The sequence below is a fragment of the Ciona robusta genome, chromosome 13 (assembly GCF_009617815.1).
Source record: "Ciona robusta chromosome 13, ASM961781v2".
NCBI lineage: Eukaryota > Metazoa > Chordata > Ascidiacea > Phlebobranchia > Cionidae > Ciona > Ciona robusta.
The window spans coordinates 3,903,609-3,928,482 of NC_143247.1; the positions used below are offsets into that span (position 1 = coordinate 3,903,609).

At 34.3% G+C, this 24,874-nt stretch overlaps 1 protein-coding gene across 8 annotated transcripts in view; it reads left to right on the top strand.

Moving 5' to 3' along the window:
- The window catches only part of LOC149725920 (uncharacterized), a 53,909-nt gene that overhangs the window by 5,563 nt on the left and 23,472 nt on the right, over window positions 1–24,874 (top strand). The window contains exons 3-4 of one of the 8 annotated variants that reach the window (XM_089891652.1): window positions 2,322–2,487; window positions 3,525–3,615. In XM_089891652.1, the coding sequence (XP_089747778.1) occupies window positions 2,322–2,487; window positions 3,525–3,615 (257 nt within the window). Of the gene's footprint in view, window positions 1–2,321; window positions 2,488–3,524; window positions 3,616–7,260; window positions 8,225–11,582; window positions 11,838–18,705; window positions 19,218–20,655; window positions 20,762–21,858; window positions 24,518–24,874 lie in introns of those variants that run through there. The other 7 variants (XM_089891654.1, XM_089891651.1, XM_089891650.1 and 4 more) reach the window with 7 other exon arrangements.

Consider the following 24,874-nt stretch of genomic DNA (forward strand, 5'->3'; position numbering starts at 1 on the left):
GAAGCTCGAGGATTAGGTTTATTAGTTTAATTAAACATTTATTAGATATGGATTAAAGGATGTTTCAGTTTCACTGTGAAATTTATTACTTCATGCTGTAGTTGATGTATTCGTAACACCGTGTGTATAAGAGAACCTTATATGAGTACTTAAGACTTGTTACCCATTTTATTAGTTTGGCTTTGGAGCTTAAGGGTAAAGTTATTAAGTAAAATTAGGTTTTATTAGATAAAGATTAACAATGTTGAAGTTTCGGTGTAAAATTTGTTCCTGCGTTTGACGTATCTTTAACTTTATTTAACGCACAGTGTGTGGGTCCCTAGTGCATTATAGAATGTATGTCATTCACCTAGGCTGTAGTTTGGCATTGGACTTCCAGGGCTTGGTTTATTTGTAATTATTCAAGACAGTGTACCAGTATAAAGCACAAACAGTGTACCAGTAATAAAGCACAAACAGTGTACCAGTAATAAAGCACAAACAGCGTACCAGTATAAAGCACAAACAGTGTACCAGTAATAAAACACAAACAGTATAAAGCATAAACCATACACACTTGCATATTTAATACACAGCAGCAACAACATATCATAATTATGCTGACTTTAAATGCACATTGGACTTCTAGCATAGCAATAAACTTTATGCAGATTCATATTTTGATTTATTCCCTTTTTTATATGAAGGTAATATCTTTAATGTCTCAAGTGAAAGTTAAACTTAATGTTCGGTGTAATGCGGTGTATTTGTGTGTTGTGTACATGGTTTAAGACATCAGACAATATTGTGTGTATCATGGAAATGTATATGATGTAGTATTAGGTACATAAGTTAAATTATGTCTGTGTCTGATTCTTATACATTACTCTATAGTTAAATGCCTACACACACTTTTAGTTCAAAGTCATCCTTTATCTGGCATAGATACAATATTGTATGTGTTGTGTATTGTTTGTGTATGGTTGAATTTAGGACATAGAATTAAGAAAAGTATGTTTGCGTATGTTTCCTTAACAGTAGTGTGTAGTCCACATTTAGATCAAAGGTAAAGAATGATATAACAGGCCTATATAAGATCTATTTGTTTATATGGTGAGCGCCCATGTATATTTCTCTATGTAATTCCTATACAGTAGAGAGTAGCCTTCGGTTAAGTGCCTACACACGCTTTTAGTTCAAAGGTATTTTATATCTGACACAAATATAGATGCTATATTGTTTGTGTATGGTTTAATTTGAGACGCATATGGTCCGATATGGATAGTGTAAAGCATTTCTTAATGTCTGTGTGCGATTCCTATACAGTAGTAATCAGTCTATAGTTAAGTGGTTTCACACGCTTTTAGTTCAAAGGCGTCTTATATCTGGCATAGATATAACATTGTATCTGTTTTGTATTGTTTGTGTATGGTTTATTTGGGACGCATAGGGATACTGTGAAGTATTTCTTAATGTCTGTGTGTTTCCTATACAGTAGTAACTAGTAAGTGGTCTATAGTTAAGTGGCTACACACGCTTTTAGTTCAAAGGCGTCTTATATCTGGCATAGATATAGATAGCAAATGTGTCTCTTGAATTGAAAGTCAGATAGATAGAATCCTCATGGGAGGTTTAGTATCTACTGTGTGGAGGTTCTGCCCACCGATAGCTTCCTGTTTAAATGTCTGAAAGGATATGGAGGGTTTAGTGTTTGTTGTTTGGAAGGATCAGGTGTTTAAGCTATTTCTGTGCGGGTTATATGGTGGAATTGGTTGGATTTTGTTTGAAATTTAACAAGGAACCTTTTTTAGAAGGCTAGCTTATTTGTTTTAAATAAATTGAATTATGTTTATCAAAGATTGTTGTTCATTGTTCATAATTGATCAAGCGTTTAAGCTGTTCTGTACGTCATAGTTGATGGAAACTGTGGGAACATTACCTTTATTTCTATTTGTTTTATTTATGGTAGGGTTCAGATATAATTGTTATTTAATATAGTTTTTGTCTAGTACTTACATATTAAAAGGTGTATTTAGGATTGTTGTTTGTTATTTATAATATCGCAGGTGGTTAGGTACTTGTGTTAAATCATTAAATGTGTTAAAATTTGAAAGTATTAGTGACCTGATGTGTAAGTTATTAATACCAGGGCAGGTTTTGTGGTATTTCGTTTTTATTGCTGTTTTAAATTGATAAAACTAGCTGTATTATAGATTATTGTTTGCAAGGTGTTTGGAATATTGCTGTTTGGAAAGCAAGATATATTTTATATTTTGTGACACATACTACGCAGGTTTAGGCAATTATTAGTCAATAATAGGTTAATAATAGAATAATAATAGGTCATTATTGGCAATGTTTCGCACACGTTCACGTACGTGCTCCGACCAAATAAGCGACGCTAGTACAGGGGACTCGTGTTCTGTGCGTAGTTATGATTTCCAACGAAGTAATACGTACTCAGGACAACATGGGGAACGACATACATTCAGACATAGGCTGAAAAAGGTTGGAGAAAGAATGAATACAACTGTATAATATTCATGCTAAAACGCCAAAAGACATAATTTAATGTTAGGCTCAAAAAGTTGGTATAAATATAAATGCATAATATGAATTCTAAGCGCAACAAATTTTTCTGTTGCTTTACGTTTAATGTCACATTGTTAGACTCAAAAGTTTGGGGAAAATGTGTAAAAGCCTATGCAGGGCAAAGGTGTTAATCTTTGGGTCCCAAATATGGGTCCCAAACAGCATATGTGGTATATAATATAATCATATACAAACAATCTAACTACACTTTAGTGCGCCTACTAATACTATGTGTTCCAATACCTTGTGTTTTAATTACCTACCTCCCACCTATCATGTTTATCAAACCTTACAGTTCTTTAGTGGTTCAGGGGATGAAACTAACTAAATTTACCCCCTACCAAACTTAGTTTATACACTAAACTTTGCACCCAACTATATAATATAAATACACCCAGCAGCTCTTCAATAATTCATTCAATCCCTGTTTTTATTATAATACAGGCACCCCCTATCTGTACATTATGCTTATACCCAATATATTAAATAGAGCTCCCCCCTAGACTGCATATCTAACCACCCCCCCCCCCCCCTCCAACCACACAGTTATTCAGCAATTTACACAACGGAATGAAACTTATCAAATTTATTTATCCGGGGGGCCCACTAATCTTACCTTGAATACATATTCGTTAAAGGCTGCATTTAATACCCTGAACCATACGGCTCATATAACCCCATACACCCCACAGTTTAGTGATTTAGGTAACAGAATAAAACCAACCAAATTTACTCCCTACCAAACTTAAACGTTACAGTAAACCTAGCAACGAATACCTGAATCATATGCCTCAAATTTAAACACTTATATATATTCCCCACAGTTCTTCAGTGATTCAGGGAACAGAATGAAACTAACCAAACGCCCTACCAAACTTAGCTTTAATGCTTTTCCATTAAAGATTTACCCTTGTATCAAATTACTCATATATAACCCACACTCCTCCCCACAGTTCTTCAGTGATTCAGGGAACGGAATGAAACCTTCAGCCTCAGAGGAAGAAGAAGTTTTCAAACAAATGGAGGAATCTTTCGACGCCACCGGTTTGTTTATTCACTTGTTTATGTTTATAAAAGTTAAGTTTGTTTTATTTTACCATCTCCCGTTTATATGTTTTTGTTTTGATGCAAACGGGTATGTTCATTTTTAATTATATCAAGCTACTCTATATGGGTGAGGTTCTGTAGTATGGCAAGCCACCGGGCCTGAGATTTAGGACAGAGTTGGCCCATTACCCAAACTGCAAAGTCTTTTCTTTTATGGGTGTAAAGTTAAGTTTGTTTTATTTTACCGAGTTATTTTAATTTTTCAGTGTTTTTTTCTTTTTAATGTTTGTATTAAAACTGTTTCATGTCAATTATTTTAAACTCTATTTAAGGTTAATATTCAATTAGACTTTTCTTTGTTTTTGATGTATTTTGTTTTAGTTATTTGATGTATACTCGGTGCATATGTAGTGTCTATATGAAGAGATTTGTTACAATGAAAGATAGTACAGGGAAAAGTTTTACAATAGTTGTAATTTGTGTGAACTGTATGTTGCCTCAGGTTTAGGATACGCGATACCTTGTTCGAAAATAACGTTGAAAAATGTTTGATATTTTAGAAAGCAAACAACTATATATTCTACTTTTATTACGGAACAATAAAAAGATTTGTTTCTCTTGGATAAATAGCATTGTGACATCACAGTTGTTCTTGTTTGCGGTTCCCACGCCTTTGATTCTTAATTTAAAGTTTTGTTGGACAGAAAGTGAGAATCAACATTCTATTTAATATTATTGGGTGTAAACTTGCTGTCAAAAATACTGAAGTGTCGGTCAAATACAACTTAACTTATATAAACACCCGTGAAAAGTGGTGCAACCAATTCAAGGTTATTGTTTTGTTGACACTTTGTAAAACTGCCTAAAATACAAAAGTGACGTCAAATACAACTAAAGTATTTACAACATTGTTCCAAATTGTTATACAATATACCATAGTGGTTGCAGCAATAAAGCATTTTCATTCAAAACTCTGCTTTAATAATCTGCTGTGAAATTTAACGCTTTCCTGCATTAATTATTCATTGGGCACTGCTGTTTATTCTCACAGTTGTTCATTCTTTGTACCTTATTATAGTAAATATAGGTCACCAGTCTTTGTGAAAGGTGTGGTACAGTTAAAATTTAAAAACCTGTCAAAAAGTTGCTTCTTGTAATCTTATGCCCAACATGAGTTATAAGTTTGACATCCAATATCCAAGCTCAAATTTTACATAACATGTCGTTTAATTTCATGTTTCTATAACACCATATTTCCCCTTAAACTTATATTTTACCAGATTTTGCAGAAGCCAAATCAGTTTAGGTATATCCATTTACTAAATATCAGCTATATAAAGTTTAATTCTATGGTTACAATAATAAATAGCCTTATTTTAGAACCTATATATACCGTTTTTCAGTTTATTCCCCCTTCAAACACCAAATATCTTGATAAACTTTCTACAAAGATCCAAACATTAGTAATATGAACCCTTACTTTTAACACGAGATATCCCTTGAAATATCTTTATAGACTTTATAAGCTTTATTAGTTTAGTGATATCCATTTATTTAACATCTGCCATATATGGGTTAGTTCATGGTAATATTGATAAATGATCTTCTTTTAAACGTATATGATTCTACAAATGATCCCCCCCCCCTCTTTTTAAACACCATAGAGCCGTTTAAATTTTTATTTTCCAGACTTTATAAGCTCTATTAGTTTAGTGTTATCCATTTATTAAAAATCTGCTATATACTGTTCAGTTTGGTAATCGTAATAGTTAGTCTTATTTTAAACATGTAGTGTATAACCATTTAAACGTATATCTTGTTGGTTATAGACTTTGCATTAGTTCTATTAGTTTAGCGATATCCATTTAAATTTATCCCACTCCAGACTTTGTACAAGCATTCAATATTTAGTTATTTAAATACTCTTATGTTTACTGTCAAGCTACCTCACGCGCACGTTCATATTGTCTGATAACTTTCCAAGTTAATGTTTAAACCAATGCCTTCACACTTACAATAATGATGTTGCTATTCACTAAGATACAGTGTTGCTCATGCTGGTATATTTATCGTAATTCCTTAGTTTATAAGTGCAAGGCAAAAATTAGCTGGCAACACTAGATGTAGGTTGATTTACAGTGTTTCCGCTTTAATTTTAGATTTATCGAAAATTTATCTGGAAACACTAAAAAAAATTCATGTGTTTCCTTTTTACTTTACAAACATAGAACTGAGTGTGTTTTTCGATAAGGCAGGAATTAATCTGGCAACACTGTAATGGGTTTGGCAGTGACTCCAAGTTCGAGAGATGTATTAAGATTATCAAGTGGTCTTTGAGTTCTTGTACTGTTTGTAAAACGTTGGTGTAGTGCCTAATTGACGCACATTGGGGCTTACTGTATTACTGGCTCAACATATGAGTTTTTCTCTAATGAAGAAAAGTCGTGTTTTAGATACAAGTATTATCAGCTTGAAGAAGTATTACAGATATAGGTGTTGAACTTTTAAAATGCAGGGGGGCAGGGATAGTTAGACGTTTCGTTGTAATGTTTACTGATAATGTAGTGCAGGAAGCTTTACAATTGTACATTTCTATTATTGTACCAAAAACATAACTTGAAAGAAGCTTAGAGGTTTTCACATCTTTTTATTAATTCATTCTGCCGTTGCTGCCACCAGGCATATTGTAATACATAAGTAAATAGCTCTTTCTGGTAAAAATTGTAGGATTCGTTAAACAAACGTTTCGTGCCCTACTGCTAAATTAAATAAAATAATATCGGACAAAAACCAATAAGAACAATGTGTGCAGTATTTTATTCTGTCTTATTTTACCAATAATTGACACAAATGGATAATTTAATAGCTTTTTTCACCCTATGTGGTATTTAAAACGCTAATTTTATTCCCGTGATGAAGCCTTCCAAATGACAGACAGAATTATGTTATTATAATAACTTTCTACCAGAAGAACTATTAACTTATATATTACATTATGTATGGTGGCAACAACAGCTAAATATAAGATAGATTTAATTTAAAACAAAGGAAAACAATAATACAATTACTTTGTTTTACCAGAAAAGCTTTTTATTTATATATTACCTTTTACTTGGTAGTTACACCAGTAGTAAACTTTAATAAATGTTCAAAACCTATAGTAGTGTGGGGGCTATAATTATACCATCTGGGCATTAATTCATAATTTGATTTGAATTTTAAAAGTTGGCAACAAACCAACATTCTGCCGAAATCATTTTTAAATATTTATGAGATGTTTATGGCCATTTAAAGGGGGGTCCCTGTGGCCAATAATCTTTTTAGGATTTTTCCCATGGGAATATTAACAAAAAATATGTTTTTTTGTGTCTATATTATTACACCTTTAAGAGGAAGAGAAAGTTTAAGTATATATATGTTTATTTTTTTTAGATGAGCTACCCTATCCTTAGTATTTCACTGAAGTAGTTTTACGAGTAGCCTGTTAAACTGTTGTTTTACTCATGCTTTTCTCTTCGCTGTTTCAACTAACACAATATTCAGTTTTAGTTGTTTTTGAAAAACTTGGGATAACTAGGTCGTTATCTTTATTATCAACAGAGTTATAGGGTTAAAAAAAATTATTTGTTAAAAAGATATATCGTATTCCTATTTCAAATTAATTTCCACAACTTCAAACACTTTGGGTTGTTTAGATTCTCTATGTTAAATTAGGTAACTTTATTAAAAAACTCCAATACCCTTTAACTCCCAGTATGCCTTAACCTGCTACCATGCTTAGCCAACCCTATATACTCCATACATTCTGCAATGTCCACCAATATCAACAATGCAAATAACACATCTCGAAACTTAGAGCAAAAAAATGGGAATTTTGAGCATAATGTAGAAAAGCAGGAACAAAGTTTATCCGGACAGCAAAAAAATGGAAATTCTGGAGCTACGTTATTAAACTTGAATGATAAAGTATTGAGGCAGAAAGAAGGCCCAACCACGGAACAAAAAAATGAAATGTTTGAGTTTAATTCGCTGAAGAAAAAACAAGAGTCAAATGGGGAGCAAAAACATGAAGATACTGGGATTTCTATTAACAAAGAAAATAACATATCCACACCTCAGGATAAAGAAAATGGAAATTTTGAAGATAATTTAGGAAAGCAGAAACAGAATTCTATTGGAGAGCAAAAATATGGTGATTCTATAGATAAATCATTGAATCAGAAACACTATTTAACTGGGGGTCAAAAAGTTGACAATTCTGAAGATAACTTGTTGACGCTAAAACAAACACAAACTGGGGAACCAAAAAAAGATGATCCTCGAAATAATTCATTAAAGCCGGAACAAAATTTAATTGGGGGACAAAAAGATGAGAATATTAAGATTTCTATTGTAAGTGGGAGCAACCATGATTTGAACAACAGACGTCGATCTATTCGGCGGCGATTTTCGCACAGGGTGGCGTTTCTGTTATGTGGGTCGAGTGGCCAGGATGGGGAACAGGGTGGAGAGGGGTTAATTGGGGGTAGGGGGTCAATATCTGCGCCCCAGTTGGCACCAAAGCCCCGGGCCCCAACCCCACACCCAGGCAGGCGAAGACCGAGTGGTAAGTTCATGATTGGCTTTGCTGCGCTGCTATTAACTACTATGGCATATTTGTATTGTATTGGGTTTTAAACAGCATTGTAAAAACTTTTCTTAACGGGTAGTTTCATAAAGTGTCAACAAAACAATAACCTTGAATTAGTTGCACCATTTTTCACATGTGTTTATATAAATTAACTTGTATTTGAATGACACTTTGGTATTTATAAATGCTGCCGCCAGGCTATATCAGCGTGAAAGAAATCTTCTGGCAACTACAGTATTATACCGGCACGCTTTGTAATTTCGCACGCGCCAAATTGAACTTTAATTAACCCCCGCAGATTGCAATGGCTTAATCATCCTGCAGCAATGGTATAGCATAGGAAACAGATTGTGGGTGTATATCCTTACACAGTGTGTACGCATATAACCTCACGTATGCAACACGTGCAGTTTAACCTCTAGATCACGTATACTCGCATATAATGCTTATGTTGCCTTTGTCAGATGAAGAGTTTATCCAAGGCTTGACGTTGTTATTGTGGGTTTGTGTATTCTTGGGCAAGACACGTAACGGTAAATAAGGTGTTGTGTAAATTGTCAGCCGTACAGAAAAACAATCGCCCACAAAGTTATATACGTGGTTACTCAGAAACTCCGTGGAATAATATATTATATTTACCAGTAGTTAGATCTAGAAACAGTATAGGCAATACTATAGTATTGGCTTCATTTGTTACAAGTTACTCTTCTCAGATAGTATTTTAAGGGTCTTTGGGTGGCTGTAGTTGGAACTTGTTTTTACGGACTGTGCATTTTGAGATTCCATCATGTTTTGCAGTTGTTCTTGTAATGCATCTATTAAGTTGGCAGCTCGTGAACTATTATTGTAACATGAAAAAGTTGTGATGTCATTTGGTTGTGTGGCAGATTAGGTATTTATATGCAAGTTATGACATTTAAAAAATGAAGTAGACTATATATTTTATTAGGTTGGGGAAAGATGGGACACCTTTAGCTCATAATATCCAAATATTCTGGTCGTGTTTTTAACATTTAACAATGGTCTATGGGAGTCGTGAGAATACGTTTTTATATTTCTTTAAATTTTCTTTGTTCACTACCAAATGGGACGAGAAAATGGAATGTAAAATTGTCCTGTCTTTCCCCACCCTACTATATATATTAATTTTGAGATATGGGAGCTTGTATTATTGTTATTATTACATTAATCACACAGGGAAACTACGCGTTGATCGAAACTGATAACTTTTACATCCCATTCATAAATCCGGTGTTGTGTGACATCACAATGTGCATTGTTTGTCATACAATAACGCAGGGGATTTACACACGTAGTGTTTATACTTCCTTTGCTGTCATGTACGTGTACTTAGTAAAACTATCTTATTAATTATTATCTCATTTTAAACGTTAAACAATTCATATTGCTTGGTATCCTATTTTAAAGCAGTAAATGCCTATGTATAATCTAACATCACTAAAAATGGGTTAAACTTTAAAATAAAAAAAGTAACCAACAAAAATCAAGTCCAACCTATTAATGTATTAAAGATATTTCGTCTAAACGGCAGTCTATTATTTAAATGGAATCCATGGAACTTCTTATGTATGATGCAATTTTTATTTCAAACTTTTTGTTTAAAAACTCCTTGTATTTAAATTGACGAGAAAACCCCCTCTTCATATTTATAACCTCTTCTATAATCTAGCCGTCTTCAGCATTGGTATTAAACTTAAAATATAAGTAAAACACACAAACTTTTCATATATATATTGCAATATATGACTTACCTAACTAGGCTAACTACTTGGTCCATTGTTTCCATTTTAGAAATTTATCTTTTGTTTCAAGATACACGTCATTATGACATCACAGCACGGTATGGCATTGTTACATCACAATGGTAACACAGGAAATACAATTTCCTTTACCAGCGTTGCTGTTCTAGTTACGCTGTTTCGATTCGCTGTTTTACCTTTTGAACACCCGTGTTATAATGACTGTCTATGCATTGCCACGCGAGGATAAAGTTAAATTTATTCATTTATTTATTCAGTAAGGCCAGTTAGTAGATTAATATGGTATAAAATGTATCTATTTTTGCTGATTATGCTTCACCATTATGACATCACACATGGTAGTGTTGGTTTGTTATGGGTATTATCCACGTCATATTAAACCATCTTTGATGTCATAATCGCATTAAAACAGCACCACAACTATGCTAGACAACCCATGCCCCATATATGGCTACTAATGAGTTGTACATTACCAACCACAATCATCATATATGCACAATGTGGGCTCTGCATCAAACTATGTGGGTGGATATGGCTTGTCACGTCATTTTCCGCCTGTTTGGCTACCGTGCCTGTTTTGTTGAGATATATTTCATTTGTTTTGCATAAGTTAGGTGACTGGTTACTGTGTATGGTGTTATTGTGTAAGACTGGCTATATAGTGTATCTGTGTATGTAACTAATAACTATGTTTTAGTGTGTATTTGGTGTGTCAGGCTTAATATTGCATGGTTAGTTACTCAACAAAGAACAAAACATATTTATGGTATGGTAAGGGTACGTATAGCTACTCTGATTGTTTCGTTACCGATACATTTACTATGTTGTGTATATTAGGTATATGACTGAACATTATGAAGGTTTATTAATCTAGCATAAATATTTCCAAAACTAGACCTGTATGCTTGGTGTGGCTGTTTTGCTTGTTTTGTTGATTTATATTTGTAATGATATGTTTTAGGTAAATGACTGTACATTTCGTAAGCCATATTATAGCATAGTCAGTTATTTGCTGTGTTATGTATTAGGTATTATACGTCTCGATGTAGTGTATTGTAGCAGAGTCAATTACCAAACTAACCATGTATTGTATTGTATGGGAAATGGTAGCTCAGTTGTTTTACAGTGTACATAGTTCAGGTTACCAACTAACTTGTTAAGGGTATTGTGTGTTAAGGGTCGTGTGTTAATATATAGCAGTTTAGTATAGCGTTGTATTTGTAGAAGATTTTGTAGATAGTGATTTATTTTGTTAAATATGTGACAGTCTTAACACATACATTGTATAATTGGCTTGACAGTTAGTATGAACGTCCTGCTTGTAAGATTGTATAAACCAGAGTATATAAAGAGTTTGTGTCTGTGAGATATGCTTTCGCTCTGTCAGTCTCAGCCTTAAAAGTTATCTAACTATGAATTAAGTCACTTGACTGAGCCTTGATCCCTTTACCCCTATAACCACACCAATTGCTAGGAATAGGTCTTAGGTTTATTATGATATAATACCAGTTGTTTTTATGTGTGGATTTTCCTAAAACATGTCATAACGTATCTACTTTCGATCTATCAGCTTTTGTCATGTTATGTGATATAATAGTTATAAAATAAGTGGCTTCTCTGAGTCTTGAACCCTGCACTCCCTATCCTAATGGCTGAGTTCCGAGCGTCCAAATCTTCAATTGACGTCCACGAACAAACCCGTCGTAGAAGAAGCACGATATCTTCGCGAGCTTTTTCAAGGTTTCAAAGAATTGTGTCGGTTTCCGATTTCCGTGATCTTGAGTATTACGCAGCAATTCGAGATGGAGGTATTTTAGAACATTAGTATATATAATGTCGCTACCAGGCATATTATACGCAACAGGTGCATAAAACAAGGATTTTCTGGCATTTATTTGGTTAATGTTTCGAGTCTTGTACAGGCTGTCTTTATTAGGGTTAAAAATAATTTTCATTTTAATTGATTATACGGTTAAAATAAATTGTTAGAATGCGATTGTGGTATTGTCTGAAATGTTGAAGTGCTTTTGTTGATTTTCCTTTCATTTTTTGTTCTTATTTTTGGTTTGTTTTACAAATTTTATGTTGTTGTCTATTCTATATGGGCGAAGGTCTTGAATTTATGCCAAATTTGGCAAATTTCCCGTAATTGTCTGTTATAACTACACCTTCTATAAGTAGCAGGCATTTTATTGTTGTTTTCAATTCTTCTTGTGTTGTTTTTCTATTTTTGCCAAAAACACTTTATTGTGAGTCATATTTGGTTTAATTGTGACGTAGGTCTATTGTTAGATCATTATGACGTATATCGTGGGTGAGATGCTATTTTAAATTGACTCGGAAACGGTCGCAGTAAATAGACGGTTAGGAATTTTACCGTTTAGTTTGGCTTGAAGCGTCTGGAGGGAAGATAGATTCGTTTGTCCGCGAGATGGCGGTAAGGAGTGAGGGCGTGTTCGTTAGTAGTTCAACTACGAGCGAGATATTCAGTATGCCAGGAGAAAATTAACTCCTAACCCCTTAAGCGTAATAGCGATTCGATTGGTTATAAACGGAATAGCTGCGTAACAAACTGTATTTTCTAAATAATTATATATGTATACCTTATCTGTTAGTTGATAATATTAATAGTTGATAATATTATCGCCGTTATCGTATGTTGTATATTGTGTCTGGTTTACGTTCATACTGGATGGCATGCGGTGGCTACTGGTCGCCTTGGGGGATAGATAGGATAATATAAATATGCGTAACGTGGATGTGTTATTTACTGTGAATATTTTTTTTGTTTGTTCTTTTTCTTCCGGGGCGTCACACATTTAAAAAAGAAATATCTACACCCAGCGTTGTTCAGCGCAGGTCAGCGTAGATATTTCTTTGTTTGTTCGTTTTAGCGGCGTTTACACAACAGCGTAGCTCGCCTCGGTGTAAAAAGAAAAAATATCTACGCTGACCTGCGCTAAACAACGCTGTATGTATATGTATTAAACAAGCAATATTTAAGCTGGCTTTTGTAGGCTGTGTATTAAACGTATTTTTTAGTTAATTTCGGTTAATGATTAAGTAGTTAGTCACGTTATAATTCATCATATAAAGTTTAAACCTTGCTTCAGCCATTATATTACCACGTTTGTGTATTAATAGCTGCTATTCAAATGTATTTAGTGCGGTTTTCATGCTAGGGTATTCCCCGCCAATATTATGTCACAATAACCGTTGTTAGCTGTCAGTCAAACGTTGTCCAACGTCACAAGGCGCACAAGCACTCCATTCGTGGCTTGCAACGTCACAATTACTACCTGTTACGTATTAATATGACGTATTTGCGTATTTTAAAAACTAAATTACTTGTAAAGTGTACGCAGGTGTCCTAAGTATTCTATAAATATAATTTATAGTTGTGATGACACGGTTATATATTTCTATAGTTATTCTTTGCTTGGTGCAAAATGAGACGATAAAAGAGAATAAAACCTGGGCCGTCTTACCCCAATCTACTATAATAAACGATAATATAAACCATCTTACCCGACCGTGTTTAAACATGAGCCATCTTACCCCAACGTGTTTAAACATGAGCCATCTTACCCCAACTTATTAGCCCTATAATATACCTATAAACTTTTTATTAGCCCTATACGTTTGAGCGTTGTGCATTAGCTTTATTACGCGAGTGTTTAACCTTGGTTTAGCTGAAATGTTTCAGTAAATACGTTCATACGTGCTAGACTGGTAGCCATGCTGTATTATGTGTGTGCTTGACTAGTAGTTAATCATTTATTCCATTATACGTCTCGTGATGAGGTTTGCGTTGATTTATTTAAAGCCAGACGAGTATGTGTATGTGTAGAGCGGGAAGGGGTATGTTGTAATGAACGGTAAACTACCTGAGGAAAATTGTTAAATAAAAGCGTGGCTGCTAAACCCAACGTACAATAAACTCACAGTGAGTTGTAGTTAGTTGACTTAATTAAGATCGAATTGAAAGACAAGTGTGTAAGAAAAAGGTAACTGGTAAATTCACGTTTGTTCAGATATAACTCAGTATGTGAAGTATATATATATATAGTTGGGTGAAGTAAAATGAAACATGTATGGAATTTAGATGCTAACGGTAACCATCTTACCCCACGGTACTATGTGCGACATAAACCCGCATTAATTTGGTTATAAACCAGCAGATACAAACGTATGTACACCGCATATTCCATACTTTATACCCAACACCCATAACACAGGTGTTTTTTCGTTGTTTAAAACATACTTACATTTAACCTGACTTGAGAGAAGGGATTTACCAACAAAACGACAGTTGTTAAAACATGCCACGGGTAAAAACTACTTAAATATAAGGAAAACATATGCTATAGTTTCCACCCAACACCCATAACACAGGTGTTCGCTTGTTTACTTTCCGCCTCAGTGATTCGCTGCCGCCAGTCACGCATGAGTGGCCACAGACACGGCCCAGATATTTCAATACTTTACCAGCTTCATTCCTAGTTCACTACCAGGCACTGGTAGCACGGCTGCTGTATATTTGTGAGTCAAAACTTTGCAGTTTAAGCGAATTTTCAGATTATGTAATATCAGATTTGCATTTTTTTTTAGTTTATTTTTGTTAAAAAACGCGAGTTTTTGGGAAGCTGTTGTGTATATATGTTAACCTATGTTTGCATCTGCGGAAGTAATGATATTTCGTACTAAAAGCTGTATAGATATATAGTGTAATTTTGCAGATTAGTGTAAAAAACGTGTCGAATTTTTAGTATTTTTAATATTTTTTAATAAAAATTTAACGTTGCAAAATATATCAAAAATAATTTTTAATTGAAAATTTCTAAATTGCTAATACAAAATTTAATTTTAGTTTTAAACCGAAACGTTGCGGCGAATAATTGTGCGTTTTGGCGGCACATAGTGACGTCATAATGCCTTCAGATCAGAGCGTCTAGGGTTGCATTTCGTGTCTCGAAGAATCGTGTATGGATATATATATATGACAGGTTCCTATCTATAAACGTGTTTATGTCTGTACTGGTTTGTTGAAGCAAGAGACCTTTAGCAAGACACGTATATTCTGCTTATGTGTGTCGAGTTATTAGGAAATTTGGTTTAGCAGCCACGCTTTTTAACCGATGCGCTTTCGTTTTGTTAGCCTGTTATAACGACTGTTGTTTTGTATTCCCATTTGCTGTGTTAACTGAATAACTAAAAAAAATAAGTTATTTTATAACTGAAAGGGTTCAGTATGTTGTAACGACTGTTGTTTTGTTGTTAATTCCCATCTCTTCGCTATTTCAACCAAGCATATTATTTGTTACTGTAGCTAAAGGGGTAAATAAACGTTATGTAATGTAGTGTTCGTATGAAAAATACGTATAGGTTGTTTAGTAGCGTGCTATAATCACTGTCGTTTCCCCTAGAATTCTCTTCGCAATCAAATATGGCCATTGTAATTGAAGGAAAATAAGTTATATATATCAATCATATATCATATATATATGTACTGTTTTTGAGGGTATAGATTTCGTATAAAATAAATTTGTGGCGGTGTGTGAGTTATTAAAATACAAATTTTGTTATTGTATTCAATTAAATATATAAAAAATATGTTAAAATTTTGCATATATGTTTGCCATATATCATGTACTGTCTTTGAAGGTATAGGTTTCTTATAAAATAAACGTGTGGTAGTTTTGTCAAAGTGGAAGCGCTTTGGCATTCGTTCAACCGTACATAGCGAACTCTTTGCTTAACTTGAATGTTTATAAAGACCTCACATATCGATTACTTGTAAGTGCTTGAGACGTGAGGAGAAATAACTTCGCTGTCGAATAAATCGCGTCGTTCACAAATTCTCAGTAAAAACAATTCAATTTTCGCTAAAATTGAGTTTTTATCTTCCCGCCTAAATTTGGTTTACGTTTGAAACTTGGTCTCTAAGGAGATAATAACAGGCTGTGTGACCGCAAAGTCGGTATTGTGACGTCACATGCATGTTTTGAAGGTATTTAGTTACGTAGTTTGGTAAGTTTTGTTAAAATATATTAATATTGATAATGATATAAATATTAATGTAGTGTCCGTGTTACTTTAGTATTTATTTGCTGTTATGTATAGCGTTCTTACTCTGCATAAAAAATGTCAAAAACGTCCTTAAAAAGACAAATTTAAAACGTTCTTTGTGGTCGTTTTACGTCGTAGTAGCGTCTTGTGACGTCATAATGAAAAAACACGATAAACAATCACCTGTTTGTCTTGTAATTATATTATGACGTCATATTACCCTGTTAGTCACCTGTACTTAGAATAGAAATCTTATAAAACGGAAACCGTATTATTGGGGTGTAAATAAATATTCTAATTGTTGAAATTAATGAGTCACAGTTCCAATGTTGTTAGCCGTATTCGGTCTTGTATGTAACTGTTCCTGCCATGTGCAATATAAACGTAAGGTAACTGAATAGTTGTTATAGTGTTAACGGGTATTACATGCTGTTTTGTTGTTTAAACCCCATGTTTTGAGCGGTGTAGGGGATTATTTATAAACTGTTACTGCGGATGTAATGTAATTGTAAGTTAGTCGTTACAGAAAAGAAAAAAACTACTACTCGTTTTTTTAAAGTTAAAATCCTTGTTTGGGGGTTATTTATAAACTGTATCTGCAAGGTGGAATAAAAAAGTCAGATTATTTCTCATATAGACAAGTGTTAATGAAGTTTACCGTTAGCACATAATATCCCATATAATACTGTGGAGTAAGATGGGCTACCGTTAGCACGTAATATCCCATACAGAACTGTGGGGTAAGATGGGCTACCGTTAGCACGTAATATCCCATACAGAACTGTGGGGTAAGTAGGGATGCACATTACAGAATAATTAGGTATTCTAGGATATCCTAGAATACTTTATTTCGAATCTAGAATTCCGAATCTAGAATTTCGAATCTTTTTATATTTATAGGGAAAAAAAATGTTACCCACAAAAGTCAGTTTATTGACCCTTTCATAGCAGCCTTGTTGAGTCATGAGCTGTAGAATGATCAAAAATTGTACTATTGGGTAGTTTTTGCGTCATGAAACGTATAGCAGGCTATGAAAAGACGTTGCGAAACGTTTACTCCCGAAAGTCCCACAAACACAAAAATATTTTTTTTCAAAATTAATAAGTTTCAAAAATTGTTAATATAGTATATGAAATGATGTGTAATGACGTCATTAAACAGAATACCGAATCCCGTAATTAGATTCGAATACTAAAGGATTCGAATCTCACGGATTCGAAATTCTGTAATGTGCATCCCTAGGGGTAAGATGGATACCTTTAGCACATAATATCCCATATTTAATAATGGTGTTTAAAACAATTTACAACGCATAAAAGTCCAACAAAAAGTATTTTTTAACACGAACGACCGACTTTTTCAACCCACAAAAATCAACAGGTATTAGTGAGACATAATGAACATTTAAGGCCAAAATCACGAGTTAAACGGTTAAGTATTACACCGTAGTATATTAAGTGGGGCAACAGTGATTCATAGGCTCAAGTGTGCTAGATAGTCACTCAATAACGTACGTGGTGACACCTTTTCAACTTTAGTTACAATTACAATAGGGTATGGTGGGTACCTTCAGCAATTATCTGATCGTGTTTTAAACAATTAACAACGGTCTATGGGAGTCGTGAAGATACGGTTTTATAATTCGTTGAGTATCTTTTTTTTACTACCAAATAGGAAGAGAAAATAGAATGAAAAGGTATCCCGACTCTAATGTTAAGACGTTTTTAGGGAGTATAACTTGTTTATACTGATGCGGATTCAGCCGCGTAGCGTTAAAATTCGGTAAACTTTTGTTCGGCTTTGGTAACGTACACGTAGTTAAATAGATTTAGTTTTAAGGACATAGTAGTATGAAAATTATGTAAAAATCTGCTTTATGATGTAATAAGAGAGCTGTTTTAAGGAATAATGGGCATTGTTTCGCTGTTCTATGGTCTATTGTCTATTATTTGTTTTGTCACAATATTCATTGAACAAGTTTTAGAATAATATACTATGTCAGCTGTCAGGGGGAACGCGTTGGTAATATGCTATCGAGGTAAAGTATAGTGAAATATATATATATATATTTGTATATACGTTAGAATTGTAGTGCATGCTTGTACGTCAAACTTCCCCTTGTATACGTTAAGTTACAACTTTAAAATAAGGCGTTTTTGTAATACTGTTGACTGTTGTATATAATGTGCCAACGGTGTCCATCTTACCCCACAGTATGCGTTTAATACGCTAAATTACCTCACTGAATTAAGTCGTTTGGCAGTTATATTGCACAGACACGTTGTAGCAGACCTTAGCATGCGGTACCGGATGTAAATATGCATTATTTATTATTAGGCTTCGGCCTTCAACACGTTGAGTAGTTACGCACGATATATGGTCTGCATCTGCAAGAGTTTTGTTTTATTCGCTATTGCAGCATTTGGGTGTTTTGTGTCAGCGTGGGTATTTCTTTGTTTGTTCTTTTAAGCGGCGTTTACACTACAGCGTAGCTCGCCTCGGTGTAAAAAGAACAAACAAAGAAATATCTACACCCAGCGTTGTTCAGCGCAGGTCAGCGTAGATATTGCAGCAATACATATATGATTGCCTTTTTTCGTATTTTATTAAACATTTCAAAAGTTTCAGAAATTATAATTTACGTTGGTTTATAATTTGTGCAACCAAGTCAACTTTTTGTTTCTGTTTTAAAATCTGAAACGAAGAAAAAAGGGAGAAACGTCCAACTTTGGAAAATTTGAATACTGTTGCTATATTTGTACTGCTACAAGTTTGTATATTCAAAACTTCTCAACAATTCTTTGGATTCAAGACTTTATTGTCGCATATTCTACAAGTGAGAATTCCCTGTTATGACGTAACAATTACAAGATGCACAAGCGGGAAAGTTTACGTTACGCTCTAGCGTCACCTTGCGACGACAAAGATTTGAAATCCCTCCCTCGTACGCCGCGTAGTGGTGGTAGTATCGGCAGGAAGAGCAAAAGGTTCGCGTTCGTGTCAACCAGGATCGGTATACGAAGATCGTCATCCAGGAGGAGACATAGGAGTTCAAGTAGGAGAAGGAACAGCATTAGTAGAAGGTCTTCTGGGATGTATGGTGTGGAGAGCAATAATGGTAGGATATTTTGCATCCGGGCGATGGCGCACCTGAGCAGGTGTTTGGTTGGGCCATTTCATTCAGATGTATGAAAGTGCCTCGTGTGTTGTGGTAATGGCAAACTATGGCCTATAGGTTCTCGACAGGGACCTTACCCATATACAGTAAACACTGTAGTATATTTTACATCCGGGCGATGGCGCGCTTGAGCAGGTGTATGACCTTAATACTCGTGCGGTCTTACGTTGATGTTGTTGAGATAATATAAACGCTAGATTCATCCGGCCATAACTTCCCGGTTTTTATTTTACATGGGTGAGGTCATTTATTGTGGCAATAAAATAAGGGGTTTCGGTCAGAGTTGTTCATTTACCCTATTATAACTCTCAGACCGCTTATATATATATTTAATGAACGACAAACAGTGTACCGGTTCATAGGATAAATCACAGATACTGTACCAGTTGGTTTAGTTTTAACTTTTAAAGTAAATTCCACCAAAATCCGTTTTTCATTTAAACTTTCTTTCAAATTTTCCATCTCGACTTTAAATCTTACTTAAGCTTACTTAAAACTAAAGTTTCACGATCAAGATTAAGTTTCAGTAATTCCCCCGATTAGAAACCGCCACGTCACGTTAATCCGTGGCGCTTGCCATTTGATTGACAACTACACTTATAGTTACAACCTCTCCCACTAGAGTACAGACATACAATAAACAAGAATCCGACCGATACAGTTCGAATTTTTAAAATGTCACCCCAGATTTTGTGCAAAACTCCCAAATTATTTTGCCTATGGACACGAATGGGTGATCTGTTCTTATTAGTTTAACGGTTGAGGTTGCTGAAACTATTGGATATTGGGTTCCACAGTACTAAATAAAATGTGTATTTTAAGAAATCTCTAATAAGTCGCGGCACAACTTATAATACGCTACAGATGCTCACGACTCTAAAAGGGCGTTGTTAATTGTTCAAAACACGATTGGGGAATATGGGATATATGTGCTAACGATATCCCAGCTTGCCCCACAGCACTAAATAATGCATCTAATAATACGTGTAACAACTTCGCCTAAAATCACCACCAAAAATCCATTCTCGCAGCTGCTGACGTAATAATTGAATCGCTGGCTTCAAACAGGTGACCAATGTATCGATTGTTACGTCACAATCTCCCGTGATTTCTCCAGGGAATTGGAACAAGACGCGACACCAAAGTTCGATTATTTACGTCATAGAGAAAGATTAAGTGCTATGCGTGGTTTTATTTCTATAAAGCGTCGAGCGTCGGGCTGGTAGCTAATAAGGAAAATACGGAATAAAGTTTATAAAAGGGCTATTCTATATGGGCGAGGTCCTACAGTGAGGCAAGCCATGGGACTTTGAATTTAGACCAGAGTTGGCTCATTACCCCAACATTGTATATGCACATTCTATTCTATATGGGTGAGGTCCTACAGTGGGGCATGCCATGGGACCTGGGATTTAGACCAGAGTTGGCCCATTACCCCAACATTGTATATGCACATTCTATTCTATATGACTGGGGTTATGAAGGTTCGTCTAATAGAATTCGTTAGTCACACCGGCGTTCAATATTTACGCGCATTTATGGCATTTAAAGATTAATTTCCTTTTGTTGGTTTCAGTATAAACCGTCTCGCAACAAACCTAGCGTTAACTTTGTTTATTATTCTTAAAACGTAAACAAACCGCATCGCTTCATCACGTTTAATGAGCCAATACAGCCCACTATTAAAACCAAATGCGTAAATTTTTCCGGCTGTTCGCATTTGAGCAAATTGTTGGTGCTATTTTCGCCTTGGCTTCCCTCGCCCTTGTAGTTTGCTAGTTTAAGTTTATTGTAGCAGTTTTCAACCTAGTGTTTTAGTATGGAAATTCTTACGGTTTAAGTTGACATATTTATTATAACAGTTTTAAAGGTCTTATGTTTGCTGTTTAGTAGTTACGTTGACGGAGTGTATTGTAGCAGTTTTTTAGTATTTTATTTCAAACTTAAATACTTTACGTTGTATAGAATACTTGGAATCTTATCAGTTTTTTGTTTGCCTAGTTCTTACAAAGTTATTTGCCAGTTTGAGGTTCATGGAGATTTCTTTCTCATATAGTTATCAGTCTCTAATGGTAAAGTTTGGTCTACTTTATCTATTGGCTATATATGTCTGGTTCTATTTGCCCAATTCAGCCAAATAACGATATCCAATTATAGGACAACGAGTTTCGTCTGTTTGTAGGATGATGTTTAAATAGTGGGTTCGAATATAGGCACAGGTTTTCTAAGGTAAAGGATACAGCTTTGCTTATATTAGATGTTTCTGTTTGTTTTAATCTACGCAAATATAACTAGTTTAAGTTTAGTAAGATCGGGGAAGATGGGACACCTTTAGCTCATAATATCCCAATATCCAGGCAGATCGTGTTTTAAACAACTACAACAGTACAAGGGAGTCGTGAGGATATGATTTTATAATTCTTTGAATGTTCTTTGTTTACTACGAAATGGGACGAGAAAATAGAATGAAAAGGTGTCCCAATTTCCCCCACCGTACTATATATATGTTTATGTTTGTTTCAATTCAAGCAAATATAACTAGTTTACCTGAGTATATAGACAACTGTTCGTGGAATAATGTGTTTATATAGTAGGTTGCTGACTAACTATATAGTAAGATTAAGTCTGTATTTTTATTCCATTATGTCGTCCCATTTGGTAGTAAACAAAAAATTACAGAAATATAAAACCGTATCACCACGACTCTAAAAACGCGTTGTTAGTTGTTCAAAACACGATTAGAAATATGGGATATTTTGTGCCAACGGTATCAATTTTCCCCCACGGTACTATATAGACGTGGAATTAAGAAATAAAATTGATCAGCAAGAAAACGTATTGTTGCATTTCAGACAAAAAGAGATATTTTGGGCCAGTCAACTCGGTTAATGTCTCGCCACACTTTACAGACAGTTGTCGCATTTTCGATTTAAATTCTCGAGTTACGTGCAGTGTGTCAAGTCTGCCTATATTCCACTTCAAAAGATCGTGGTTGTTGTTAAGTCTAAACCCAGGAACCCATGGTTTAACATGCAGTATTGTACTGAATGGTTTAGTGTATTTAGAAAGAGTGTTGCTTGCTTATTCATTAGTAAGCATGAGGTACTAATACATATACCCTGCATGGTTTTAAAAATCTTGTTGTTTTTTTATTACGCAGGAGTGCTTACTGTATAGTTTATTTATTGGGAGTATTACATGTGAAAAACCTTTATCCCACAGTGAGCATAAGGCGCTAGTATAAATACACGCATTAACCGTATGTTATAAAGCTGGTTAAAGCAGTTTGACACTCGGCATGGAGCGTATGTTCGAATATATGTATGTTTGATGACTATGCAGCTGAAATTAGTGTTACTAACATTTATTAACAGTGAGCATGAGGTATTTGTGCTGTATCTGTGTAGTTTTAGAAAGTTGTTCTCTTAGTAAAATAGTTTTTTTTTAGGACGTATTTGCAGTAAAACAACTGACAGTGAGCATGAGGTGTATAAACACTATAGAGTATATAAACCATAGAAAACATATATATATAGGTGACTTGATTATAGTTATGCAGGCCAAGGGCAAAAAATACAAATAATTTATGAGCGGTATGACGTAATGATATACAGTCATACCAGACAGCGAGCATGAGGTGCGTATATAGTGAATAAAGGCAAGAAAAAAGATTATTCAGATTTAACATGTGTAACAGTTTAAATTGTTTTAACGTTATACATTAAGAAATAGCGCGTTTATAGTGTAGCTGTATTGGATGTTGTAATTATGAATTATGTGCTTGAATATTGAGTATAGTAAGATGGGGAAAGATGGGACACCTTTATCACATAATATCCAAGTATCCTGACTTTGTTTTAAATATTCAACAACGGTCCATGGGAGTCGTGAGGATACAGTTTTATAATTCATTGACTGGTTTTTGTTTACTATCAAATACGACAAGAAAATAGAATCAAAAGGTGTCCCATCTTCCCCCACCCTACTATATAACTACTGTACTGTATAAGTCAGTGTAATATGTTGCTACCAAAAAAAATGTTATGTGTGTAATGGGTCAACGTACCAACTCTGGCATAAATGTCGGGTCCCATGGCGTGCCTCACTGTAGAACCTCACCCATATAGAATAGAAAAGCATAATTTAAGCCCTTAGCTTATAAGACTATAGTAAATATAAGTCTATGCTTAAACTAAAGCTACGCTACTTATAAAATAAAGCTTTTTTATGCAATTTGTTTTTCCTAAATGTTTTTACCATGATGAAGACGATCGGTATTTGACGTCGAAACGTTGATACGCAAAATGTGTCAAAAGACATTATTTTATAAGTAGCATCGATTTAGGTTGTTTATTACGCAAAATAATGTGCTAGAAAAACTACATTAAATAAATAGTAAACGCATTAAATTGGAAGTAGCGCAAACACCTATCCAGAAAAGTTTTCTTAAACCCTAGCTTTTAGTTAAGTATTACGCAAAAAAAATGCTAGAAAAAGTACATTAAGTAAAAGTAAATGCATTAGAGAAGTAGCAGGGTCAGAAAAGCTTTATTACATAAGTAGTACGGTTCAAGTTGTTTATTGGAACATGACATCGTACTACAACTCGCCACTTGAAAAAGCGGTTTCATATAATTGGTTTCAGGTCACATATAATAGGCACGCGGGTCGAAAATAATTTTTGTTGTTGCTGGTATACTGTATGGCAGTTGTACTGTATATACTATGGGCAATTTACTAACGAGGTTAATTAGGTATTTTTTCTCTTTCCTCGTGGAATGGATTAAAAGGTCTTTGGCGTTCGACAATGGCATGGATTAGTCGCCATATGTTTATGTGTTGTGTTTTGTAGAGGGCAGTTCAGTTTGTGTAGTATTGAACATTAAACGTTGAGCTAATGTTTATTCAAAGTTATATAACGAATTTTGTGCGTTTTTACCTATAAAAAAAATTCATTATCGATGCTGAAGAAGACTAGATTATAGAAGAGGTTTTACGACATGTTATGTAAAATTAGCTCCTAAAATGACACCTAAATTTCACTTTTGAAATATTAACACAATCCGTCACCAGTTTTATAGACACGTATGTAGTTTAGTGATTTTCCAAAATGGTTGATTTTGATTTGGACGACGATGATATAATAGTTAGTAACTGCTTTAACGGCCCGTCTTTCATGCATTTAAACGTTACTTTGCCAAGACCTAAGCGAAGGCACAACAGAAGTACTTCGGATTTAGGTTTCTGTGTTTTTTGAACTTTGAAATTATTTTTTCGTGTTTTAGGTTATATTTTGTTGTTGTATTTTTTATATTATTTGCCGTTTTTTTTATGCAATATTTCTTAAACGTTTACGTAATAAAACCGAATATTTTGCAGTAATTTTGCTTTATCATTATAATTTCTGTTTATTTTTAAAATTTAAATTACTCTGTGACGAAATTCTCGCATTATTGCGTAACAAACGGCTTTATTTTCTCATTATTTCGTCATAATGAACTGTGCACGAAATAATTATAGCTGTGTTACGTAACAATCGGTTTGTTTATGTTTCAATTTGAAATGACAAATTGCGCGTTTTAAACGTTAGTTATAAG